Source organism: Nipponia nippon, unplaced genomic scaffold (genome assembly GCF_047370975.1).
Source record: "Nipponia nippon isolate SJK-2023a ecotype South Korea unplaced genomic scaffold, ASM4737097v1 scaffold_7, whole genome shotgun sequence".
Classification (NCBI taxonomy): domain Eukaryota; kingdom Metazoa; phylum Chordata; class Aves; order Pelecaniformes; family Threskiornithidae; genus Nipponia; species Nipponia nippon.
The window spans coordinates 27,035,040-27,060,657 of NW_028262391.1; the positions used below are offsets into that span (position 1 = coordinate 27,035,040).

At 44.1% G+C, this 25,618-nt stretch overlaps 1 protein-coding gene and 1 long non-coding RNA gene across 2 annotated transcripts in view; one reads left to right on the top strand and one right to left on the bottom strand.

Annotated features, from left to right (window-relative positions):
• Window positions 1-25,618, bottom strand: part of MYO7B (myosin VIIB) — a 54,015-nt gene that overhangs the window by 23,548 nt on the left and 4,849 nt on the right. Inside the window, exons 3-27 of the mRNA XM_087739821.1 lie at window positions 24,950-25,063; window positions 24,167-24,319; window positions 22,847-23,031; window positions 21,874-21,995; window positions 21,045-21,187; window positions 20,842-20,955; window positions 19,012-19,165; window positions 18,050-18,126; window positions 17,630-17,749; window positions 17,285-17,427; window positions 15,780-15,990; window positions 14,085-14,220; window positions 13,697-13,857; window positions 10,693-10,830; window positions 9,563-9,715; window positions 8,932-9,030; window positions 8,289-8,383; window positions 6,625-6,709; window positions 5,388-5,606; window positions 4,639-4,746; window positions 3,871-4,047; window positions 2,929-3,138; window positions 1,546-1,713; window positions 1,188-1,268; window positions 507-634 (exon numbers count right to left, since the gene is read on the bottom strand). Coding sequence (XP_087595947.1) covers window positions 507-634; window positions 1,188-1,268; window positions 1,546-1,713; window positions 2,929-3,138; window positions 3,871-4,047; window positions 4,639-4,746; window positions 5,388-5,606; window positions 6,625-6,709; window positions 8,289-8,383; window positions 8,932-9,030; window positions 9,563-9,715; window positions 10,693-10,830; window positions 13,697-13,857; window positions 14,085-14,220; window positions 15,780-15,990; window positions 17,285-17,427; window positions 17,630-17,749; window positions 18,050-18,126; window positions 19,012-19,165; window positions 20,842-20,955; window positions 21,045-21,187; window positions 21,874-21,995; window positions 22,847-23,031; window positions 24,167-24,319; window positions 24,950-25,063 — 3,494 coding nt within the window. The remainder of the gene's footprint in view (window positions 1-506; window positions 635-1,187; window positions 1,269-1,545; window positions 1,714-2,928; window positions 3,139-3,870; window positions 4,048-4,638; window positions 4,747-5,387; window positions 5,607-6,624; window positions 6,710-8,288; window positions 8,384-8,931; window positions 9,031-9,562; window positions 9,716-10,692; window positions 10,831-13,696; window positions 13,858-14,084; window positions 14,221-15,779; window positions 15,991-17,284; window positions 17,428-17,629; window positions 17,750-18,049; window positions 18,127-19,011; window positions 19,166-20,841; window positions 20,956-21,044; window positions 21,188-21,873; window positions 21,996-22,846; window positions 23,032-24,166; window positions 24,320-24,949; window positions 25,064-25,618) is intronic.
• LOC148050867 (uncharacterized) lies at window positions 3,793-19,163 on the top strand. Its single transcript, XR_015700533.1, has 4 exons — window positions 3,793-3,917; window positions 6,252-6,393; window positions 12,595-12,709; window positions 19,034-19,163. It is a non-coding gene; the product is annotated as an uncharacterized LOC148050867 (long non-coding RNA).

Sequence of the window (25,618 nt, forward strand, 5' to 3'; positions counted from 1 at the left end):
ATGAAACACAGACTGAGGGAGTAGATACTTAGCCTGTGGAAGGCAATTTTTGCCAGCTGAGGATCTGCTTCTGGGAGCATTTTGACTGAAACAAAGCAACTATGTAGAGAGGAACGTAGCCCATGACTGAGGTCAAGGCAGGGCCTGTGCCTATGGGCTTTGTTACAGAAAAGTGTTGCATAAGCTAAAATGGGCTAAAATGGAGGAGAGAATTCACGGGGTCAGGTCAGAACCAACCAGCTTCTGTCTCATCCTCACACCATGCTTGGTCTAAGGTCCAGCCTCACACCACTAGTAAGTAGGATTTCTTCTTCTAGTGGCTGATATATTCAGCAAGCCAGGCCCTCAACCATCTCTGATTTGGGTACATTCAGTCAGGAATCTCCAGAGATAAATGTGAGACATTTCCAGCATTTGGAAAATGCCCTGGGACTGTGGAAAGGGGATGCTGGGTTTCCTTGATGTAATGGGTGCCTGGTCCTAGAAAGGAGATACAAATTTCCTACCTGATGGCAGGGCGCAGAATTGCATTGCCAATAATGAAGTGCACTTTTTCTAGGTTGGACATAGGTCTCTCAGAGATCGAGCTGTCCTCTTGGAAAGCCTCTTCTCCAGTTCTCAGCTGGTCTGTCACCTGAAAGAAACCAAGCAGAACCCCAGAGTGCTCTAGAAACCTCCCCTCTCCCAGAAATGAGAGACATTCCTTCTCTTTCTGGCTAAAACCCTTTCTGCTCAGTGCAGGAGCAGTTAGGAACAGACCATATTTCCCCCTCTCTCAAGCTAACTCATAAAATGCAGTGTTACAGCACTATTACTGGCTAGGAAAACTTTCTTGTACTGTCCTGTACAGCTCTATGCACATGGTGGTTCTCGGTCTGCTCAGGGCTTTGGGCAAACAGTTCTGTAATACCAACAATTCTCAATAATAAATTGTTCTCTGTGTTCAGGGGTCACTCTTCAGCAGGAAGGGATGAAGCGAATCCGCCAGACAATGAATGACAGCAGTGCACATGGGGACAGTTTTAAAAGAAGAACAGTGCAGCAGGTATCCCGTACACAGGGCTGCACTGGCTTGGCAGTGGAACAAATTCCCAGCTGTGAAGTTGCTGTCACATAACATGTCAGAAGGTGAAGACAGGGTTCCAGGCAAAAAGACTTAGGGGAAGCAGTTTATTTCCACCTCTTACCTTCCCTGTCAACTTGGATGACCGTTTCAGCTTCAGGGAAGAGATCCCCTTGGAAATCTTGTTATCCTTTCTGCTTTCTCTCTACAACACACATTACCATTATAGGAAATTAGTTTAATGCACAGCAAGAATGATTAGTTAGGGAAGGAAAGACTCTCAAATGGAGATGTTTTTGTTTTGTCCCCTCCTGCCAGAAGGAGTTGCAGTGTTCTTCCAGGACTGACAGGGGCCCTTTTGTACTTCTGGCATTTCAAGTACAGTATCACGAAAGGGTTCCTTTGCTTTGCTCACTCTTGGTAGAACAGCACAGAAACCAAGGAAAGCAAATGAAAATACAAACATATCCCACTCCTCTCACCATATTTGGGCTGTCATTCCTGAACTGGACCTGGTTTTTCCTGCCAATTGTGTCATATATCTGTGTCATCACGGAGCCGCTCTTGCTGGTGGCATTCCTGGCAAACATTGCTGGCTCTGGCAGGTCCCCCATGAACCTCAGGATGATAACCCACACGACTAGAGAAGCCTGTAGTGGCAGAAAGCACAGTCAGAAACTGCCAAGAGAACTGATGGCCTCATGCTGTTTCTTCCTGTTTATATGAGAGCATTTTCTTCCTTTACCCAGTCCAAGCTGTTAAAATTCCCGTGTCCTCCTGCTGTTTACACCAGGAGTTTACTTTCATGTCAAACAACATGAGAGCAACTTTCACAACACTCTCATGCTAAAAGAAGAGGGTGCAGGTCTAGTGGGAATGTCAGACTTGTTCTGTGATTGCTGAGCCCTCACCATTCCCTTTATTGGCACCTTGCAGGTGTGCTGTGGCTGGAGTGAAGTAGAGAAACTGTGGCTGACACTCTGCATTTACCCACCTGGACAGACAAGCAGTGGAGCGAACTCTTCCAGGAGCCCTCATGCCCAGAACTAGAAAGCCAAGTAATAGCGAAGTTTTTGCAGCATGGGATCCTCCATTCTGCAAGGCTGCTTAGCATCAAGAAAAAATCCCCTCCTCAATCCCCCTATGGTTCAACAGGAAAATTGGAGGCCTGGGCCTCCCCCTTCTATCCTAACTCACAGACCAGCAACCCTAACAAGAGCAGAGAGGTGGGTGAGCTCTGTAGCGAGGTGGGCGTCAGTCTCTTCTCCCAAGTAACAAGTGATAGGACAAGAGGAAATGGCCTCAAGCTGCACCAGGGCAGGTTTAGGTTGGATATTAGGAAAAACTTCTTCACTGAAAGAGCACTCAGGCACTGGAACAGGCTGCCCAGGGAAGTGGTTGGGTCCCCATCCCTGGAGGTATTTAAAAGACGGGTACACGTGGTGCTTAGGGACATGGTTTAGTGGTGGACTTGGCAGTGTTAGGTTAACGGTTGGACTTGATAATCTTAAGGGTCTTTTCCAACCTTAACGATTCTATGATGCTTCTTCTCTCCAGTCTGTTTTTGCCCCCAAAGGGTATCTGGACAAGTCAAAACAAGCCTCAGCGTTCCCTCTTTAGGCAGACTAAAGGTGACCAGAGATGTTGTGTTGGGCAGGTATCTGTGTGAAATGCCTGCCTGCAAAGTGCCAAAAAATGCTGATGGGAACTGCTACTTTCATACAAGTGCTTAGGACTATCTGCTTGGCTCTAAAGTCTCTGGTTCCCAGGGCTGTGCCAGAGGTGGGGGGACCCAAGGGTGAGGGGAGCTGTAGAAGCCAGGGCTGTGGAGGGAGCAGGTTCAACAACAACAAGGAGCAAGATACCAAGACGTTGTCCTTGTCATCATGGTAGAGTAGTGGGTGCCGCAGCTGTCTCCGGATATGTGTATGTGTAGATGACCCCTGGAAATAAGTAGCTGCAAACTTTGGGAAGGTGTATTCTTCCAAGCCATCTGCTTCCTCTTCTAGCTCCACACTCATGGGAACCATGTCCAGGTCCACCTCAACCAGCTTGTTAGGCTTTGTTTCCAAGTCCTGTGCAGAACATAAGGAAGAAGCATATTTTCTTTCCCTGTTCTTATTTTATGGTTTTGGTTTTTTGTTGTTTTTTTTTCTTCTTGGCCGTAGGTCCTCCAGAATTTGGCTTTCCAGCTAACCCCAAAGCCATTTTCAGCTGCTACCAAGAGATCACTGCGACTCAGAGCTTTTCCTTCTGAGATGCATCCATTCCATATGACCTTCCTGTCTTGGTCTTCAGCAAAAACATTGCTGATGGAAAATCCAGGTGCTATCTCATTGCTCACATCCTGCACTAACCCAGACCATTCTACTCTGCTTACCTCTCCCTACACGATTCCATCCTCCACAGCTGTCAGGACCAGTATATCTCAAATTTTGCTTTTAAGAACATGGGATAACTTGGGTCATGAACTTCCAGCTTGTTTCAGCCAGAAAATCACTGAGAGCACTGTCAGCAGAACATGTGGTTGGCGCCAAAATGCAGAGAATGGCACTATTTGGTGATGGTCTGCTGGGCCAAAGAAACAAATGTGCAGTAGCTTTTGAAGACATATAGTGCCCAAACTGCATGTGACCAAAAACTTTTGGGAACTGACTCTGAAAGCAGATCCTGAAGAGGCTGTCTGGATGACTAATCTGGGTGATTCTTTCACTGTAAACAGAATGGACCACTGATGGAATTCCAACAAAGTCAGTGGACTTACATGAGGGATGAAAATGACCCATTACCAGTCTGCAGCTCTGTACCTCAAAACCCAGAGGAGCCTGTCCTTCCTGGCCTCCGATCATAGAAGGTAAAAACCCAAAAATTTTGTCCACCATTTCTTGGTCGCTGATAACATCATGATTTGTTGGTTTATTGGCAAGAGCATTCCTCCTTTGTCTTGCTTCTGCCTCCTCTCTCTCCAGAGCAGCCAGGTGTTCCTTTAAACATAGAAGCTAGTTAGACATGACTGGAACATCATTCTGCTAGAATGAACGGGTGCAAGGATGAAACACTATTACAAAGGTGTTATGACAATGAGGTCCAGCTCTGCTAGGGCAGTGTTGGAATGTGAAGTCAAATGTTGCTTCTGCTAAGCAGTCACAAAGACCTAGCACGCCAGCAGCAGGGACTTGCTCTTACAGCTGTCCTCATAGACGGTTGGCGTATTGGTAATGATGTGCAATTTTTCAAGAACTTTATCAACAAGAGATAATACAGGAAAAACACAGAATTCCTAAAGCAGAAAACCCCACATTATTTAAAATTTAAAAATCTTTTGTGTCAAGGGGCTGTAATAGCATTGTGCATGTTTGGCTAAAGCGCTAGCTCATACTGCAAACAGAAATGTGCATGTGTTTGCCTTGTCCCATTTCTAAAGCATCATTACAAATAGTTTTACAACTATGTCTGGTTTTTATTAAAATATAGCAGTGCCCAGATCTTTGAGCAAGTCCACAGGTGTGAGCTGGGCAAGCCATCTTGTCAGCCAAGGAACACAGCATTCAGTGTTCCTCCACCAACATACTTACCTTTTCTAATCTCATAGCTTCTTCCCTTGCTTTCACTGGTCCAAGGACTTGAATGAGACGTTTCTCTTCTTCCAAGCGGATATTCCTGGCTTCCAGCTTGCAATTGTTCTGTGGACAACAGGACCATTCTGTGATTGTTTCCACAACTGCTGAGCCAGCTCCCTTCTGTCATTAACAAGCTGTCCACACCAGGACTTTATCCCAACATGAACTCAGTTCTAGATTTGGCATTTTAGGGAACAGGCCACAGGCAGAAATCTGCAAACTGGCTTTGTCCTGTTTGTACAGCATTAATACAGAAAGGAAATCATAGAAAGGCCTCCCATGTGCTATAGACCGCCAAGGCAGTAAGTACAGGATTTTCTCTGGCAGCGCATACCAAGACACACTGCGTTAGGATTCCCTTTTGAATGAATCCCTAAGTGACATTATCAAGCCTTGCTGTAGAAATTGATCTTCCCTTGCAGGAGTGACTATATACATGTGCATCTTATCTTTTTTTTCTCCCTGCTGTCCAAAACGTTTCAGCTGTGTCAGTGAAGTTTTGATCCATGATAATGAACACAGAAAGCAAGCACAAACAAGATCATCTGCTTAAAACTCTGCTTTCATACTTGACAAGAGCTCAAAATAAAATAACCCAAAATAAATATCCACATCCAGTGCTATGCTATGGCAACACTTGCTGGTCATTAAATCTCTATCAGATTCATAGAAACAACAGGTTCACAAGGTATCTGTGAGCATACCTCCCTCTTCATCCTCTGGTAGAGTTGGCGAGCAAACATGCCCCTTGCATAAGCTTGTATAACACATACAGCTTTCTTCTGCTCTGCTATCTTTTGACGCATTAGATAACCGCGGCACACGGCTTGAAGCCTGATGATATGAGCCCGGGTTGCTTCATACTGTTTAGCAAGCTGCCGGCTCCGGTAGAGGGCCTGCAGGCGCCCAAAACCCAGCATAACCTGTAGGAGGTGGAGGAAAAAGAAGTGATTATGGTTCAAAACCATTGAGACTGGGAGTAAGTTGGGATGAGTAGAAGATAATAACATTCAGTAACTGGATTAAGACACTGGAAGGGGCTAATACAATACTGCCTTTTATGCTTTATTTTCTGCCAGTAATAGGCTTTTAAAACTAGACTATATAGAGTTCTTTTGGGGACCTGTTCTAGGGAGTGGCTCCAGGAAGTGACAATGATAGCCTGGGATTATGACAGGGGAAGGAAGCAAGCAGAAATGAAACCAAGTGTACGGGAAAAAAAAAAGGCATGTCCTCGGAGAGATGGGTATGACAATCCCAAAAGAAGCAGCAGAGGAGGATGGGGCAGAGTGCAGGACAACAGCCTGGCTCTTCAGACAGGAATTGCATCACTGATGCAGAATAGAAAATGTTTCTGGCTGAAACTGGCAGTTTCTCCTCTTGCCTCTTGCAAATGGGATGTATGAGATACATTAGTAATAATTCGTGCCACATGAATACACAATATGCAAGTGTCCCCAATATGGTGTAGCTTTCCTCATTCAGAAAACCCACCATCTATAGAAAAACAGCCAATATTTTTAATAATGTGAGATTGATATAATGATTTTTCTGGTTTTTTTTTACAGATTCCCAGTTTTCCTGTAACAGTTGTGGAAGACGCTTTGCTCATAGCGTGGTGGTGATGCACAAATGCTAGCCTTGGACTCCTGACTAGAAGAAGTGTGGGATCACTCATATGTCAGGTCGCCAGAACCAGGCCTGCTAGAGGTTAGTTGCTTTCACCAGAAAGCAGACATGTCACAGGTTCAGCACACCTGAGAGGTCCCAGAGCCCTCCTTGGATTTTACACCCTTCTTTACACCCTGCCATCTTGCCGCTCCTCCCTTCAGTTGTGAATATCTTCATTCCTAATACTCCACTCAGTCTGGCAGGCAATAGTATATAAACACACACACACACACAAATATTTGTATAAATACATATACACCCGCCTCTTACCATTCTGAAATCCTTCCGGCAGCAGTAGCCTCGCCAGGCTGACTGAATGGCTACAGCAGACTTTCTCTGTTTCAGAAACCGCTTCCTAAGCAGACAGACAGGTGAGGTGACAAGCAATAGGTTATTTGTGCTGCTTCTTATGATAATAGTAAAGAATAAGGTGGCGTTTTTTTCCTTTTATGGGTTATCTACAGTCTGATCTTAGCCTTGTCTGCCATCTAGGAACACTAGAGCCAGGAAAGCTATTGTCAAACTAACTAGCTCAATTATTAGTAGACGTCTTGCCAGGGCAAGTTTGAAGGTCAGTGTGGGCTGTTCCTCCTGTTTCTGAGTAGCCCAAGAAAAGTATTCTGTTGCAGCAGAAAAATTAGTCTGGTCAGATACTTTTGTACTACATGCTTCAAAATTATCCTCACTCAAAGAATTTTGTCTGCTTACGTGTTCTTCATGCTGATGGAAAGGCCAGAATAGGCTGTTTTGCCTGACCTTTTCTGTCAATAAAGGCAGAGATTTCACCTAGGCTCAGCTCATTCTGCAAGTGAAGCAGCATCATGAATCAGTTGAGCTCACAAAGTATTTTCCTATTTGCTTTGCTATCCATTTGCTAGTAGAAAGGATGAGAGAGAAGTATTATTAATACACCTTGATACATCCGAGCTGACTTTGCCCTTAATGCTGCAAAAATACTCATAGCAACTGCAGACCAAACTCATTGCTGTGGTAGGAGAGCTCTGTAAGAACTGAGAAAGCACCCTTGCACCAAGCCTGGATAAGTTAACTCCCCCATCTGATGACCAGTTGCTCCCCAGTGTCCTAACTGCCAGGGCTAGGAGCCCATCTGAGAAAGATGAACTTCCCATGGTAAAAGCTGTCACACTGTGACTGTCAGAAGTGGCATGTAGCTCTGACTGTTTAAAAATAAAAGTGAGATGAGGCTTTTAGGGAGAGGTGATACTCTGTTAGATAGCAGGCAGAGTTTGAAAAAAAGGGGAAGGTTTTGGGCATTTGTGTCATGTTTTATAGTTCTTGCTTCTCTACTGTCAGGAATATTTCTAAACTAAACCAGGATTCAATCCTATATCATGGTTCTCGTTAGGGGATACAAAATTAATAAGTACAAATCATGATGTAAAACATTTAATGAGGACAAACATTTATTTGACAATGACTAGATCTCACTTCTGAAGATATTTCAAACTAAACCAGACAAAATGCAAGAACATTTGGCAAAGGGAAGGACTAGTTAGTTTCCATCTGATTCTCTTCTATGTCTTTTATCAGAGAAGCATCCTAAATAAAGGAGTCCTTGTAGCTCTGAGAAGGACACAGATTCCATGGGGATTTCCTGCTTTCCAGATACCTATTGTTTACTGGAAATATTAAGTGCAAATCCTCCTTCCAGCCCTTCCTCTTCATACAAGCTGCATGTGCCACAGTGCTGCATTTTGAAAAGCATCAGGAACATAAAGAAACTGAGCCAGAACAAATCTTTGTGCAAAATCTGCATAGATGCACTGTTACATGACAAGCACTGAATTTAGGGCTAGTGGAAGGTATGGATTGATACATTTCATACTCAAAAATGCTTCACAGAGCATGTTAAACTGCACCACAAAGATCACTGCTTCAAACCAAAGCAAATTCCCTTCTGCAAGATCACTGACCTGTCCTTCAATCCTCTCATCACCTTCTGGATAAGAAGAACCTTATCTGTGAGTATATTTTGGCGTTGCAGCTCCAGTACTGTATCATGGTGATCCTGTTAAAAGAAAGTGTGCATATGCCAGCTGAGCAGACCCCCCCCCCCAGCTTCTGAAAACTGGACACATGGTCTGAAAGAGGCCCCAAATCAGCATGATGTAGTGTGATTAAAATGCATTTGTGGAACTGCAGCAGGAAGAGTGCATACCACCTGACCACACCATGTCTGGCTGTAGCTATAAACAGAGAATCTGCCTGCAGTAAGACTGTTTTTACCTGGGGGAATGCTACAGACAAGGAAGTCCCCTGCAACGGTATGCTGGTATCCAGTTCTTTTTTATGCTCAAGGCTTGAGCAGAGACCAATACTGTGCTGTTTTAGCTGGAACACTGGAGCACAGGAACAGGATCAGCCTCTCCTACACCAGGCTGTGTCCATTAAATTAACTTGGCCTTCAGGAAAAAAGATTCAGCCTCAGATTCAAGAGAGAGTTTATAAGAGAACCCAGTCCTTCTGGATCACCACTCTTGCACAAGCAGGTCAAGCTATACTGTGAAGCACACGGTTTTTCAGGAGAAGAGACAATAAACTGTCCTTTCTACTTACTTTAAGGAAAATCTTGGTCTTTCCAGCTTGCCAGCTTTCATTCTTGCCCAGCACTGCTTCAGAGATGCTGATACAGCTCTGTCGAGCATCATTCTTCAGCTGATGTGCAAAAGCATCATCATGTTAGGGCTTGGTTGGAAACACAGCACACTACGTAAGGATCTATTGCTCTGCATTTCAAAGGGCGAAGAACAGAAACAGATGAGGTCTTACAGACCTCTGGGCTGACAGTATCATGAATTAAAGTGGTTCAGCTCAAATGGTCAAGAAACGGAGGAACATGAGTGCATGGCCAAGCATTCCAGAGTTCAAGTGTGAGGAGGGTGTTAGAGATCTCAGAAGTGTGTGATTAGAGAAAAGAAACATCTGAGGGCAATGGGGATGCCACCTTGCCTGGGATGTCTGTGTGGAGCAGGTCAAGGGTAGCTGGACCTAAAAGCACAACTACCGTTTCAGCTAAGGTCCAAGTGAGTATATAAGTATTTAGCTACAGTTACTGCGATGACAGTTACCGTGATGACCGCTCTCTCAACTGTGCCAGCAATAACCCAAGAACTTTCTACTGTGGGAAAGACTAAACCCTCATAAGGAAAAGTTAGGTTAGCCTTAAACCAAGTTTGTGGTAACACACCTGTTCTCGAAGAGACCATGGCAGGAGAACTCTGTATCTCTCAAAGAACTCCTCAAAGCTGTAGCGAATTGGGTAGCCAGCTTTCCTGATCTGTATAGTCTCCATCATCCCTGAATATCGCAGCTGTTTGATGCACAGCTCCCGGTCGAACAACTGAAAGGGAAAGCAGACAAGGAGGAGACTTAGCACTGAAAGCAGCCACACATACAGCATTCCTCAGAACATATCTATTAACCTCCAACCTCAGGGTGCCTACAAAATGGCCTACTATTCTTCTTTTAATTGCACTTCTTATTTCTTTAGTGCCCTAAATTAATTCATTACAGGCCTAAACAAGTCACCCCAAAGGGTCTTCAACTTTGTGTTTATCAGCAATGGAAACAGTCCATTAACTTCAGTCTGGCTTGAGCAACTGTTTTCAATTCTAGAACTGCAATTTCAGATGAACAATAAATTGTTCATATTATTTTGCAGGTGCAAATAACTGTAGCAGCAACTTGGGCCCTTTGGGCATAGCCATGGAAAACATAGTATGAGTGCTCCTAGTTGCTTGTAATGCAGATTAAAAACAGGCTCACTAAGCCACATAGCCACATGCAGTACTTTAAAAATGATTAGGTCACTTGACCAACACCATACAAGGTTTTAATGTAGAACTGGATCGTGATCTCCTGAGTTCTAGCCAAGCGTCTTAATGACAAACTTGCTCCTCTTCTCCTGTAGTGTCAAATTAAGCCACATCACCCCTCTCAAACACCAACAGCTCTCCTATTCTCTCTCAGGCTATTTCATAGTATGATCTTTGTTGGATCCTAATGTTTTTTGTTTGTCCCCTTATTGAGGGGCTAGAAACTCTCCAGTTTTGTCTTTATCTTTACAGGAAAGGCTTTTACAACTCTCCTCAGGAATACACCTATGTGCTTTTTTGCCATCTATTACTCTATGATGCTTTGAGAGATGTTTCTGTAAATTAACAATGCTATATCCTACCACCCTTTTTATTCTAGTAATAGCCTGTAGTCCAGCTCTTCTTGGCTGAAGTACAGATATGAAATGCTACACAGCAACTGACAGCTTTTTCTCATTAAAAAATTTACTGAAGACAAGACCTCATATTGTTAAAACATTACCAGTGGTTTCTTGTAGTCATTTGGCTTGATGCAGCGGATGAAGTATGGCTGGCATTGCTCAAGAATTTTCATTAGTTTTTCCAGGGATTGCTTGAACTGTCCTCCCAGAGTAGAGAGCCGTTTGGTGGTATCCAAGCCCTGGGAAGAGTAAGCATATGCTGACTGCTACATCATTCACTGTCAGAGGGCCAATTAATAAATCTTTATGGTTTCGTACAATGTAACAGTATCACACAACTGCCAGAAAAAAAATATTTACCTACATGGGAGCTAAATCGGCCATCTGCATCTTACTAAGTTGGGTTTATCCTTGCAAAGAAACCCCACTGAGCTCTTTCACCTACTTGGGCACTAAGTTCTGGCAGTGGGGGTGGCTGCAGTGGAAGAAATTCCACCCACACAAACCCACATAGGCCTGTCTCTTCCAGCCAAGGCTGCATTCAGTGTAGGGCTTGGGTGCCAAGCTATTATTCCTGGGTGTGTGCCTGAAAGCTTGGTGAGAAACCACCACTCCCAAAGCAATAATAACCTCCAGGCCAAACATTTTGCTGCCATCTCATAGCTAACTAGGAATGCTAAAGAACCAGAACAGCTCATTCCTTAGTGATTAGGATGACTGATCGCCTTGCTCATTAATACTACAGTAAGCAGTGAAAAGGCAAACTTTTACTGGAGGATAAGGTAAGAGATAATCGATTTATGGCTGCAGACAAAGTGCTTTATGTCTCACCACTCCTGGGTTGAATTTTGCTCCCAGTTGCAATAGTGTAACCTCAGAGGGATTGCACTTGGCTGCAGTTAGCTCCTGACTTCCCTAGCTTCTCTGAAAGCACAGTTCCACCTATGTCTTTTTCATGCAGATCATCACAATAGGCCTAAGCTTCTACCTCCTAGTACGTTTTAAGGGCACATTAAATTACGGTGACAACAACGCAGATTCCAAGTAACAAAAGGACTCCACTGGCCTTTTATGTACAGGCATGGAGCTAATCATTGCAGCACAATACAGCTAGTTTGTTTGTTTTGAGGGTTTTGGTGGGTTGTGGGTTTTCTGGGTTTTTTCCAAGTAAATAATTTAAAGTCCAGTGGCTCCCCTCACTTCCATGGTCTTTATGGTACCTCATTCTGCTGGTTCTTATGTATAAGTGCCCTTTTTAACACTCAAGTTGCCACCTTCTGCTTTAGCTACAGGGCAATGCTGCCCTCCAGCGACGAAACACTCACGCCTTTGGAAAACAATTCCTGGGAATGTCTCATGACAGCTCTGATGCATCTTAGGGGCTAGCAAGCATCTGTTTGAAGTAGATATGATAACAGCATATACATGTTTAAGCTGTATAAGAGTTAAAAGCAATTTGCACTCCCAGATCTTGGAGGCCTTTCTGCTGTTCCAGTAAATCAGTGGGATGGCCACACAAGTCTGAAGCCCGAGCCCTCGTGATCTCACACATATAACATTGTTAAAGCTGAATTTGTTGTTAAGATGGTGGTGACTTTTCTCCTCCGGTGTGCCAGGAGAGCAACTCTGAGACTTCAGGACAGCAAAGTTTTTTCTGGCACTTCATTCACTGTCCTTTTCTGTAGCCTGCTTCTTAGGCTTCCCAAGGGTGGCCCAACCTATTTGAAATTAATACGGGTATCTCAGCTAACTTCTGTGCATTTTGAAATGGGCAGTAGCCCACATTTAGTATCTCCTTTCTTGGCATGCTGCTGTACTTTCTAAATGTAAGGAAAGGGTTTTTTTCAATAACACAACCTTATTTGTAGAGACAAAACCCATTAGAGCATTAGAGCAATGTAGATAGACCTGGTATTTAATCTGAAGATATTCATAGCATTTAAGAGATGCTAAGCTAGCTCTCTGTTGCTGCTTGTACCACTTCTGACATTCTTCTCCCCCAGGATGTTTACCTGTCCATGGCCAGATGTCCTGGACAGCAGAAAGCCACATTGGGATAAAGACTGAGGAAGAAAGGACAGGATCAGAAAATAATACCAGGAGAACAGCAGGTAACAGGTAAGATAGCAAGCTGTTTGTTCTGTACCCTGACAGGAAAACTCAAAGATGTAAATATTAAAAGCAAAAGTACCTTCACACAATGATGACACTGCATAGTTAAACACTTAGAAATCAAGGTATGTGAAAGTTGCAGCAGGGCAGAGAACTTGAACTCTGCCCCATGCTGTTTCCAGTCCACTGGACTTTACAACCTCATTTTCGCTAGGCACAGGACAAGGCTCCCTACACCACTAAGCACACATGATTCTGTGATAATTAGCCATCACGAACTTTGTCACAAAGCCTCCGGGCCAGGAGGGAGAGCTAAAGTTGCAGCAATATGCAGGGCAGTGAGACTGTGTCTGCAGGTGTCACTGGGAGCAGAAGACACAGTATCTTTCTGTGACAGCACAGCTATTTGCTCCTTTGTGCTACCCTGTCAGGCCTCTGCAAGAACGAAAAGGCCAGGACCCACCTGCCAGTTGCCCAGTCAGACCCCTTGGTGTTAGGGTCCCAGCAGACTGGCTACATGTGCAGTATGGCAGCAAGTTTAGCTGCTGGCTTCTGAACAGCTACTGGCTTTGCAGAGGGGTCTCTGGTTGGTGCTTTGTTCCATTCCAATGAACCTTTTGAACTACAGTTTCCTCCTACTAATTTACACCCATCCTGGCAATGTGGATGCAACATGGATGCCCAAGCAGACACAGAGCAAACCCATCCAGTTGATGACAACGTGTGGGGAGGTAGCATGCTCATGCTTCTGTGACAGCCTGCAGGCATGGCTACACAGATGTCCAAGGATGCAGTCCTGGGAGACAGGGCTGACATTACACTTGTTTAAAGCATTAACACCAGCCCTTGACTTTTCTGGCAGACTCCTTTGCAGAAATGAGTTGAATGAAAGGGACAGGGATTTGCAGAGACAGTGCAAAAGAAAGAGGAGGTCAGGAACAGCCAGAGGAGGAGAAATTAGTTGTTCCTGCAATCCAGTGCCAGTAAGCCAACCTTGTAGGCCTGGTCAGCTCCAAGATGCCGGATGGTCCCGCGTCCCAGACTAAGTGGGGTCGTTTCCACCTGGAAAATCTCTCTCAGGAATTTGTTTTTGGAGGAATGAACCACTTGCATTACATTAGCACTCAGTGTGTCCCGATTTTTCTCCAGGAAATCTATAGGATGGAAACAAAATCAGCTTGTCACCTCTGCAGCCTGCTGGCTCTAGGACCACACTGTCTAGCTAAAATCCACTTCGTTTACAGTAACTTGCAGATTAGTTTAGAGTAATCCTCCTGACCTCCTGATCTGAGTTCAGATCAACACTACCCTGGAGTGCCACACATCCAGGGCAGGTCATGCCCTTCTCTCCACCCTCCGTATCCAGCAGAGACAGGCTCACCTTTTGATTCATAAAAGACAACTCCAGCAAAGTGGTTGATGCCAAACTTGGTGTCATGGACACTCTTAGGTGGGATGTAGATGTTACTTTTGCCATGGAGGGAATTGATTTTGATGAGCATGGTGGCATCTGTGCCCTAGAAAAAAATACAGACAAAAAAGGACAAATACAGGCAAAAAAGCAGATTTCCCCCAGCATGGGGCTATGATCAGCAAACAAATAGAAGTGGTGCTCTGAGATAGCAAAAGCTCAAATTCTCCCCCTTATTTGTGTAGTAGATCTGGAGAAAGGTAGTGCCAGAAGTGTCTTCCCTTTTACACAGACCCTTCTCACAAGCATCAGGACACAACACACCACCAGAGTGTAAGGCCTGGTATTTTAGGGCTGTACACAAGCCCCCATAACATAACATTACTAACATCACCAGGTGCGCTGAGAATTTCCCAAACGTTTGGACCTCACAAGCAGAGATCCCCACCAAGGTTCATATGCCATCCTACCCAGCCATGCTCTGAGGGGTGCATCCTCCTTCTCCCAGGGAGGCACAGTTCTTCTTTCACTCCCCAACTGGTGGAAGACTCACAGATCCCTGGAAGAAGGCTGCCCTGAGCAGTACCAATCAGCATGCCCAGATCATAACTTCCACAGGCAGGCAGGCAGCTGGGTGCTTCTCTTCAAGGGGTGCCGTCACAATCTCATTCCCTTGTGGTGCATGTGAGGCTAGCTCTGCTCACTGGTCTGTGCTGGGGCAGCGAGTGCTGTATTATCTGAGAAGTTATATGCTCCGGAAATCATAGAGGAGTTGCTTTCTTGTCCTGACTGCAGGACATACCATGGGGACCACTCGCTTCTCAGGGAAGAAAGGGGAAAGCTGTCTGCCTGTACATGATCCTCTCAAAACATTACCTGAGGACTACAAATAAGCTGAGGCAGCGGCCTGGTTTTCTGGACAAGCCCACATTGCCATCTGATTCCTGTACTAGCACTCCTGCTTAGCCTCACCATGCTCTGGATACTATGAAAATGCTCTGCAGGGATGTCTGAGATCAGATGCTACTTTCATCTCTGCTCTTTTGTTTGAGATGCCTGGCCTTTGCAGAATAACATTTCCTCACAATGGTGACATTGCTCAACTAGGTCTGTCATCCAGGAGAAGAAAGAGCAAGCTGCAGCCCAGACCAACAGCAGAACAATACTCAAATAATATGCAAATTCAAAGATTTCCTAAGAAGCCATGAGGGTGGTTAGACACTGGAACAGGTTGCCCAGAGAAGTTGTGGCTGCTCCATCCCTGGAAGTGTTCAAGGCCAGGCTGGATGGGGCTTTGAGCAACCTGGTCTAGTGGAAGGTGTCCCTGCCCATGGCAGAGGGGTTGGAACCAGATGATCATTAAGGTCCCTTCCAACCCAAACCATTCTATGATTCTAAGCCCTTGTAAAATGATCCAGACTCCTTCCTTCTCTGTCTGGAACAGCTGTTAAGAGTTTCAACAGGGAGGCATCAGGAAGAGCACGCTCCAGCAGAGAGTGAAGCATTTGTATAGTGAGCTAATTTAAAAGGAACATCTATGGGGAGAAGACATTGTCTCTCATAATGTATCTGAAAGCCACCTTTGCACTTTTCTGTGTGTAAAGCCAAGCGTTACCTGTGAGCTGTGTGCAAAGCCAGGCATTACAGGTGAAACCAGAAATTTACCTTTGGGAACTTGCTCTCTTCATCAATGAGGGAGATGATATTCATAGGCTTGAGTGCGATGACTTCCAGAGCCTGGCGGTTATCAGTGAAGTCAATGTTATTCCAGGTAATGTGCTCTGCAAGGTATTCCTCTTGCTCCAGCTTGAAGACATGGTGCACAAAGAACTGCTGAAGGTGCTCATTGGCAATGTTAATGCAGAGCTGCTCAAAGCTGCAGGGGGGACAAGATGGGAACCCATGGTCACCCTTGGCCAGTGCTGCTCTATGGTATTTGTTTATTGTCTGTATTAAATACATATCCAGATATACTACTGCTATATTCCACAGTGCTAATGATCACCACCACTGCATGTTGCCAATCTTAGCAATATAAGGGATGCATTTTCTGCTATGATAAAGGTAAGCAGAAATGAGCCAACTGACAATGGAGTGTTGCTGAGCAAGCAGGGAAAGATCTTGTATATGTTTCAAAAAACTCTAGAGATAAAGGGGAACACATAACTGTGAAAATAGCTTGACTGTATAGTGTGTGACGTGTTTTTACTTGCACTGGCACTACCACTTCTTTTGTTAGTTACTCCTTAATGCTGCACCTGAGTTTCATTACCTGGTAATTGCTGTGGCACACTGTGTGTGCCTGTGGAGTACTCATCACAGTGAGGCTCCATGTGGATTGCAGCCTTTGGGAATAGCATAAAATAATAGGAGAGAACACAAAAGGTAGTAGATGGGCTGAACAGATCCTAGACTATGTTCCAAAAGTCAGTGAGGAATATTATCTTGTTGAAAGCAAGCAAGATGCATCAGTTGGAATTGATTGCAAAAGACTACAGGATATGTGCTGATGGTTTGTGGAGTACTGATGATATGGTACCATAAAACTGAGAGAATTGTTGCCCCTGTAGAGAAGGGCAAACAGAAATGGTGCTTTGGGACTGAAACCACCAGTAGGAGAGGTAGCAGTGGGACAATGGTATACTGACCAGCTGTTTTGCTGATCTGTCCTTTAGAGTAGAGAAATTAAGCAGCCCCAAAAAAGGGATGAAAGAACACTGAGCAAGATGGAAGCATGAGCTGAAATGGGAAATACTACATGGCCTCCTTTGTACTATATGCAAAATGTATCCCAAGAGACATTGTAAAAATGCTATGAAACAAGAAAGTTTGGTACAGACACATAGGGACATACTACATCCTCACATAGTGGCTGCCTGCTCATAGCAGCTTCATAGCCATCTCCTCTGAGAAAATTCCTGAGGTTTTGGAATAGACATGTGAAATGGCTGCACCAAAATGAAGGTTGGGGGAGGAGGCAGAAATATGACCAAGACTGAAGAAAAATGGAATCTGTGCATGATCATCACTGGGAAAATTCAGTGATGGAAATTTCACTGCTTTTCTGAGAATCAGGATGATAATGAAAGAGCATGTCTGTTTTTTCATTCTTTCCCTTTACATCAGCTGCTTTTCAGCTTCCCACTGGAAATGAATCTAGAGCCTCCTACCTGTTGTTGCTGAAGTTTTCAAACCCAAAAATGTCCAACAGCCCAATGGACTGATGTCTGTCTTTAGGCTTCTGAGAAGTTGGGTTGAAAATGGCTGAGTTGATCTTGTTCACTATCCACAAGAAAATCCGTCCATATATACCCTGAGAAAAAATTAAAGAGGAATCATTACAGTCTTTGGACATAGCTTACTGCTTGCCATCATGCTGCTACAATGCTGTCAAACTATGCCTGAAAACTACGAGGGACCGGAGCCCTCTGGGTGAACGTTTGCCACATAAGGCTCCTCAACCAGCTCTGAAAGCATCCTCAATCTTTAAACAGAGAAGATGTAAGCACCAGTACCTTCACAAAGGCATCTCTCCCATCTGCAGCTTGAACTATGTTCAGAGGCCTGGACACACTTTCTCCTCGGACAATGATGGAGAGGTTTGTAAGGCTGTGCTGGAGTTCACTGGAGTCCACCTGGAGGAACAGTCATGGCAACCTGGTCATTCCAGGTGGATAAAGGAGATCCAGCAAACTCTGTCTCAGGAAGAGGGCCATGACAAACTGCCTGTCCAGCAGCATTCACTGGCAGCTTGCTGTCCCAGTTAAAGATCTAGCTCAGACAGACATCTGCAACAGCATCACTTGAGTGTCAGCAGGAAGAAGACATGCCCATTATATGTGCATCCATACATAAACACTCCACAGAGACATGCTTTGTCAGTGTGCTCAGGGAGCAAGGGTGGAGGAGAGAACTAGTACATGTGAGTCCATTACCTCAAGCAATTTGGTTGCGATTGAAAAGTGTGGTGAGTCCATCACATCAGAGCAGTCCAAGTTGTCGTACACAGCCGCTACAATGAGGAAACAGTCAATCTCAGGGTGAATGATTTCTGCTACGGTGGGGGGCTGTGCTGTTTTTGCAGCCATATTTCTGCAACCCTGTAGCTCTGGGAATGTGGCAAGGCAGTAAGCCCTCTTTTGAAACTCCTGGGTTTGATGATTTTACTAAAGAGGGTCCTGATTTCACCCAGGGATCCTGGGATGTATGGGGCCCTCACAACTCCAGCACATCAGGCTAAAAATAGCAGCAAAACTGACAAGGTTATTAATTTTAAATAATAGCTATTGGGGATCTGGGGAAGTAGTATCTGACTTCAGAAAATGTGTTTCTGAAAATAATTTTTTCCATGTATCTGACTTGTGGGAAATTTAGACAAAGAAAGGGAATGAGGGAAATCCCTCATTTTAGCAGCCAGCATTACTCCAAAGAATCCATCTGGCATCACTGTATTGGGCCCTCTCTATCACAAAGTGAGAAGGAGTCCTTTTCGAAAATGTGAGAGCTTCTGGCATCCCGCTGGTGGGTATCTCACATTGTGCCCGTGCCATCCAGAAGTGCACTTAGGCAGGTGAGTGTTCACCAAACCCAGCCAGGAAAATGACTGCTATCATCTCCATGGCATACATCACTCAATTGCTGCTGTGTCCTCTGGCTTATGTAGCAGAACAATCAGCAAATGTAACATGGCATTATATTATCTGTTGTTTCATTTTGTGTGATAAGGGCCTTTTTATAACCATGGAAACCTGATGGTGTGACAAAATAATAATAAGATAATGTTTTTTAAAACACTAGAGCAGCACAACCTAATCTGTACAGATAGAAGCAGGCAGCACCTTTAGGCCTTTACCATGGAGTCTGAGGAAAGGCCAAGCACAGACAATGCTGAGTTTACCTTCAAACTCTACATTCCCCAGGTGCAGGATTGCAGCCAGCAGCTTGCTGATGTCCCAGTGCTCAGAATCTGAGAACATGAGGATCTTCATGGCCGAGCGGATGTGGGCATAATCCTTTGCATCATTCCGGCCATCACAGGACATGCAGTTGCCCTGCAGGACACCACAGCCACAGGTAAGGAATATCCTCCCAGTACCCACACAAGGAAGAAAGGACCTGCAGACTGACAAACCCTTGTACACAATGTGGATGCCCTGTGAGCCACTTGCCACAAGACACAAAGTAAAAACCTATTTAGACATTCTGTATGCTCTTCCTTCTTCCCATGGCTGTTTCTTCCCTCATCTCTACTCCCAGAAATAACGCATTAGCACAGGGCTAAATAATGCATTTCTCCAGGGCCAGACTGAACACTGGGGAAGCCAACAGGAAAAGCTGAGGGGAAGGCTGCTCTGGAGCACAGAAGGACAGGAAACTTTGAGAAGGCTACCTACACTTACAAGGCCATGCCTATTGCCTTGGTCTCCTCTCTCTGCCTTGCCAAAGGACAATTAAGAGTCCTAATCCCAAATCAAAGCAAGTAGGATTGGATCAGTACTAGAAGGCAAATCTCAAAATAAGAGTATTAGGATCTAGTGGAAGGCAGATGGAAGCATCCAAGGCAGCATCAGAAGAATCTTCAGCAAAGCCTTCACAGCAGATCCTAGGATACTGCTCCTGACAGAAACTATTTTCAGCCCTAATGGAGATGGGAAAATGCCTTTTTTATCCTTGCTATTACCAACAATATAGTGTGATGATTACAAAAGTGAAGTATTTCTAGACATTTCAGTTTACAGCATGTAAACATGCCAGCTTGTGCCAACAGCTGACCTGAACAAAACCATGGATATGTTCTCTTTTAATCTAATCCTCCTGTCTCTGTATTATATTGCCCTACTGCTGACCCAAGGAACTTCAGACCTTTTTATGGAATAGCCAATGTGTGAATTGCACTCATCAGCTCTTGCTGCAAGATCACTGCTATTTTGAAAACATTACATTTGAAAAAATCTCCAGCAACTTTAATGGTTTTGCTTTTGAGTCTCCAGAAACAACTTTATAAGCTTGATTTAATTTCCTCTGAAACTAGATGCCCAGCTCCCATTAGCTTAATCAGAGGCAGGACTTAGCCCCATTTTTCTACAGCTGTAGAACAGCCCAAATCAAACCAGATGACATATTTAATATGAGGTATCTGCACAGGCTAAAGAACAGGATTTTCACAATGCCTTTCATACCCTAAACCAACTGATTAGCTGTTTTCAAAAATCCACCTATGAACATCCCACCCCTGCCACTATGGCAACATAAACCCAGACATGGACACTACCATTAGCTGTTGGAGGTTAGATTGAATGCCAGCTTCCTGTGTTTGTATATAAGATTTATCAGATATAAGGACTAGGATTCTTGGCACTGTTTCTGCTTATTCAATTTTCCCCTAAAGTATATATATCTGATTAGTATTCTCCCTGGCATGAGATCTGAAATCCGAGTACCTGTGAAAGTGGGGAATATTTCCCACCTGCTTTAAGATGTCCTTTATGTTTCTTAAGTCTTTGATAGAAAGCTTTGACCTGCCACAAGCTGCCTCCCACTGGTGGACATTACAATAAATCTCTGAAACTGAGGCTCACAGCACTTTTGGTGTTACTGCTTCTGGTACGCTAAGGAAAGGACTGTTCAGGTTTCGTAACTACCCATCTGCAGCTCCTGTTGATTGTAATTGCTTGCTGGGAGAAGCAAATGGCAGAGGGATAACGGAGAAGAAAGCAGAGACTGTTACCATAGTGAGATAAGTGTACTCTGAAGCAGTGCCCAGATTCAGCATCTTCTTCTGCTCTGTATTCATCCCCATTAGCATGCAGTAGAAGATGTGATAGTTCCTCTCCTCTGGAGCCTAAAAGAAAGAAATAGGCCAATGGACACCCTTGTCAGCATAGGCTTCTAACAGGAGCAGGCAGAATGGACATCTGCCAGTGCCCTCACCTGCCGGCAAACCCGGGACTTCTCCAGAAGAAACTGTTCTATCCGGGCTCCTTCTATCACACCATTTTGGTTGAAGTGGATATCAATATATTTCCCGAAGCGGCTTGAATTGTCATTTCGAATTGTCTTGGCATTTCCAAAAGCTGATGGGCAAGGGACAGAGGTAGTATCTAGATTATTGCAGTTAATGAACACCAACTCTATTTTTTTATGCCCTTCTTTTTTGCTGCTAGTATTTTACACATTGTGTTCCAAATGACAGTGCTGATAAGCACTGAAGAATGTCTGGTCCTAAAGAGAGAGGCAGGCATACTGTGCATCCAGATAATTGGGTCCTAAAAGACATATTCATATGATCCAAATGCAGCCTATATCTGTCCAGCCAAGAGAGCTGGGCAAGTCTGAAGACCTCCAGAAGGACTTACTGGGAACACACTTGATCCATCTACAGAGAAAAACAGGGGGTCTCAGGGAGCTCCCCTACATATACATTCATGCTTGGCCAGTCACTTTGCCACTATCTAGTGCAAATGCTAAACAAGGGGTCTTTACGTTGGGCTCTGCATTCCCAAGGACTCTTGTGCTCCCCTGCCGTTCCGGGTTACATGCTATAGTGGCACCTCCTCCTACAAGCGTGGGAGTTGCTGTGGACTTCATGGGGACATGGCAGAAAAGCATAGAGAACTTCTACCCTGCATCACCAGTGTTTCAGGGTTTTTAGCAGTTATGCAAATACAATGCTTCAAAGATCTGTTTCTGAATTTTTTATCCTACTACAAAAATCCTGAGATAAAGGTGGTAAATCAGGGATGTTTGCTAAATAACCCACCTTCCAGAATGGGGTTGGCCTCTAGGATTTGCTGCTCTATCCAGGAATGCTGGCCACTGACAGCTGCCAAAAACTGTAGTATTAGCTTTGTGCTTTCAGTCTTCCCAGCCCCAGATTCTCCACTGCAGTAAGAAACAAGATCATTACAAATTTCCTTTCTTCTATTTTGGCTAGGGTGGCAAAATGCCAGACCAAGTTAAAAAAAAAAAAATCCCACTTATATTTACCCTGTGAATGGCAGATCTGACTGTCTTTCATGGAGGGATGGAGAATTTTAGTCTTTCATCATCTTATCTGCTAAAATTTAAGTTGTTTTTTAGCCTTAGGCTGAGGACTAAATTCTCCCACTGATTAAAAACAAGCAAATCCATGGAAGACATTCTGTACCAGTGCAAATTAAATGACCGCTTGCTTTACTTCTTTAATGCATTACCAGATTTTCAATGCTAGTCTTAGCACATCAACTGAGTTGCCTCAGCTATAATCAGATGTTATTGCAATGAGACTATCTGGTTCTTCACACTGATGATTAACAGAAAATGAATACATGTTATGTTTTTATAGGATGAAGGAATCTTCCCTCCAGCTTCAGGTTAGCAGAGGTTGTTTCTCTCCTGGAAATCTCTATTCTCAGAAAATACATGTAACATAAGTATCATGTCCCCGAGGTAGAAGATAGCCTTACATCACACAGGGTCATATTTATGTTTCTATATGTAGTGACCATGTGCAGAACGTATCACCACATTCAAAGATTTTGGGGGAGAACAATGGACTTCAGAAATCCCTTGCTTATGTTCTACCTTTTGCATCCCTAACTGAAAGTGAAGTAGCAGGGGAGAAAATGTTTCCTTCCCGTTGTCTCTAGTCTTATCTGTGCCCTTCCATTTGGAAGGTCTCCTATGTCCACAAAGGTGCCCCAAAAACATGCCAGGCTTGGTTTCTGCTACTCGTCCTCTCTGAGTCCAGTCACCTGATCACACAGCACTGGTCTCTCTTATTCCTCTTCATATTGAAATAACAGTTGTCTGCAATGGCGAAGACATGAGGTGGTAGCTCTCCAATCCTCTTGTTACAGTACAGTCTGATCTGATCGACCGTGTAGAGGGGCAGTAGCTGGTATGGATTCACTGCTACCAAGATTGATCCTGTGTAAGTCTGGAAAACAGTTATGAGCATTACCTCTAGCAGCAAACCTGCAAACAAGAATACAACCAAAGCCACTTGCAGTATAAACCTAAAGAGAGGCAAGAGGGAAGCCTGGGAGATCCATAGCAGCACTTAGGTGAGGCTGAGAGCCTGGACATGGAGGTTTTTGCAAAAGGAAGAATGCTAGCTATAATCCCCATGCCGAATCACAGCTCAATTCACTGTCTCAAGCTAAAGCACAAGAAAGTCCAATTTGATGTGGCATTTTTGTGTGTTATCATAAGATGTTTTGCAGTGTTTTGTTAAGCTGCTTTTGTGTTCTAGTGCAGATGTAGCTGAACTTTGCTAACGGGCAAAGTTATGGTTGTGTTATTCATACAGTTGTTTAGTAACATTTGTAAACAACAGCACCATTGAAATGAAGGAGGCTGTTAAAGGCTGTGGAAATGCAAGGCAATAATGTTATTCAAGAACTTCTACGTAAGACATCTGCAGACTGTTAGAGTCTAATAATATGCACATCTTGGTAGTTACAACTGCAGCATCTATAAAATCAGTCCTTGTTTACACTAAACACCACCACATCTGTGTTTTAAGAGGCAGCTCCTCTCCTATAGTGTATATAACATGGGAGGCAAAGCATGGAAAAACCTGAATATTATTATCATATTACAAACTGGGAACTAAGGAACAAAGAAACTAAAAGTGCCAAATTGCTCAGTCACAGATAACACCTGTAATGGACAAGAAATGAAACCAGGTGTCCTAAATATCCAGATTTATTCTTTATCTATTTTATTACATCAAAATCAAGTAAACATTGACTTGGACTGGAATCCATGGGCTGGATTTAGCTAACCTGTCAGTCACTGGTGGAAATGATCGCTCTAGGAAAAAGTAAACAGGGTCGCTACCTATGCATATCTCTGCGATTTCAGACACTGCTATTAGCTCTCTTCTTAACAGCCAAAGTACTTGAATGAAAGAAGAGTAAAACTATGTTTTGTCTCCTTGGCACCCTCAATCAGTAAAGGAAGCAGAGGGTCCCAGGTACAAAAGACTTGGAGGCTGCTCAGGTCACTCCGCTAAATGTGTAGTAGAGGGTGTTCCTGAAAGTACTATGCCTGGTGGCCTTGGCACTCACATAGATTTTGTGCTCCTGGTGGCGGATGAGGAGGTTGTGCACGATGCCTGCTTCATGGAGATCCCCGAGGCAGATCATGTCTTCCACGCCCTGGACAGAGGAGGGGTGCATCAGGTGCACCATGTGCATGTTCCGAGCCGTGATCCAGTGTTCCTGAAAAAGACAAAGCATCAGCTTTAATATGTTATGCTGTTGCTCAGAGGCAAACAAAGAGCAGCCATGTTAGACCACAGCAAGCTTCAGTAGAACCCATGCTCAAACCAGCATATTCTAACAAACAGTTGACTGAACAGAAATTAACTGGTTTGCTGCTCCCCAGGACCAGATGATTTAAACCACTGTATGAAGCCATTCAGGTGGGTTCTGGACATCAGCAAATTTAGCATTGTTCAGAGTGCAGCTCTGTCAGGTCATCACAGCCACAACACTGTATGAGGTAGGGATGAAACCCCAACTGACTTTACCAGGATCATGATTTCACCTAAAGCTCCACCATATTTAGGGACTGGAGCCTGTCCATTTCCTTTTCTTAACTACGGAGATATAACCTCTAGCTCAGGAAGTTCTAAATCTTCATTGTGCTGGGACCTGGGGATACTAGGGTATCACCCTATACTTGCCTTATTTTTATATTCTTTCTTTCAGTATATCCTATCAGACATTATCAAAGTCAGACCATTTGGCTAGATGGAGCTTTGGTCTGACCCAATAGGGCCATTCTTTTTTACTTTGTACTTGTAAATTTTATGTTCATCTTTTACAGAAAGTTATAGAGTAGCCCACCTTGCCTTCGTCATCCTCCAGCAAGATCCGTCCTGAGTCAGAGTCCTTCACAACTGCCCCAATAGGGACATTAAACTCACTGTTTGGTTGAGCATCCAGCCACACATGATCACCCTGGGAAGAAGAAAAGCTGTCATCAAGTACAGTGACATACCTGATGCCATGTAGCTCACAGGCATACATCTCTTGGTCTTAATTTTTTAGTGATTTGATTTCTTTAGCAATGTTTAACTGGATAAGTTCTTACTTCTTGCAGGCAGTACAGTCTAACAGTTATAGTATCGGGACGTCTGAGTTCTACTCCCAGCTTCACAGCCGACCTGGAACATGACTTTGGACAAGTCATCAAACCCAGCTGTCTCACAAGAGGAAATGAGGCAACACCTTTTACAAGGACAGTAATTACTCAGCTCCACTACCTCCTAGAGATTGGCAGGGGGCACAACGAATGCTGGTAAAGTGCCTTGGCAGCCTCACATTAGCTATAGTATTCTTTCAGAAGAGATGCTTGAAAACATAGACATTACCAGGAAAAAGAAAAACAAACAAACAGATGTACAGCCTAGATGCCTGGAAATGTAGAAGGCTCTGTTACAAGAGTTTTTAGATATATATTCTTTCTGCTATAGCTGAAATCACTTAGAAATGTAAGGGCATCCATGATCTCTC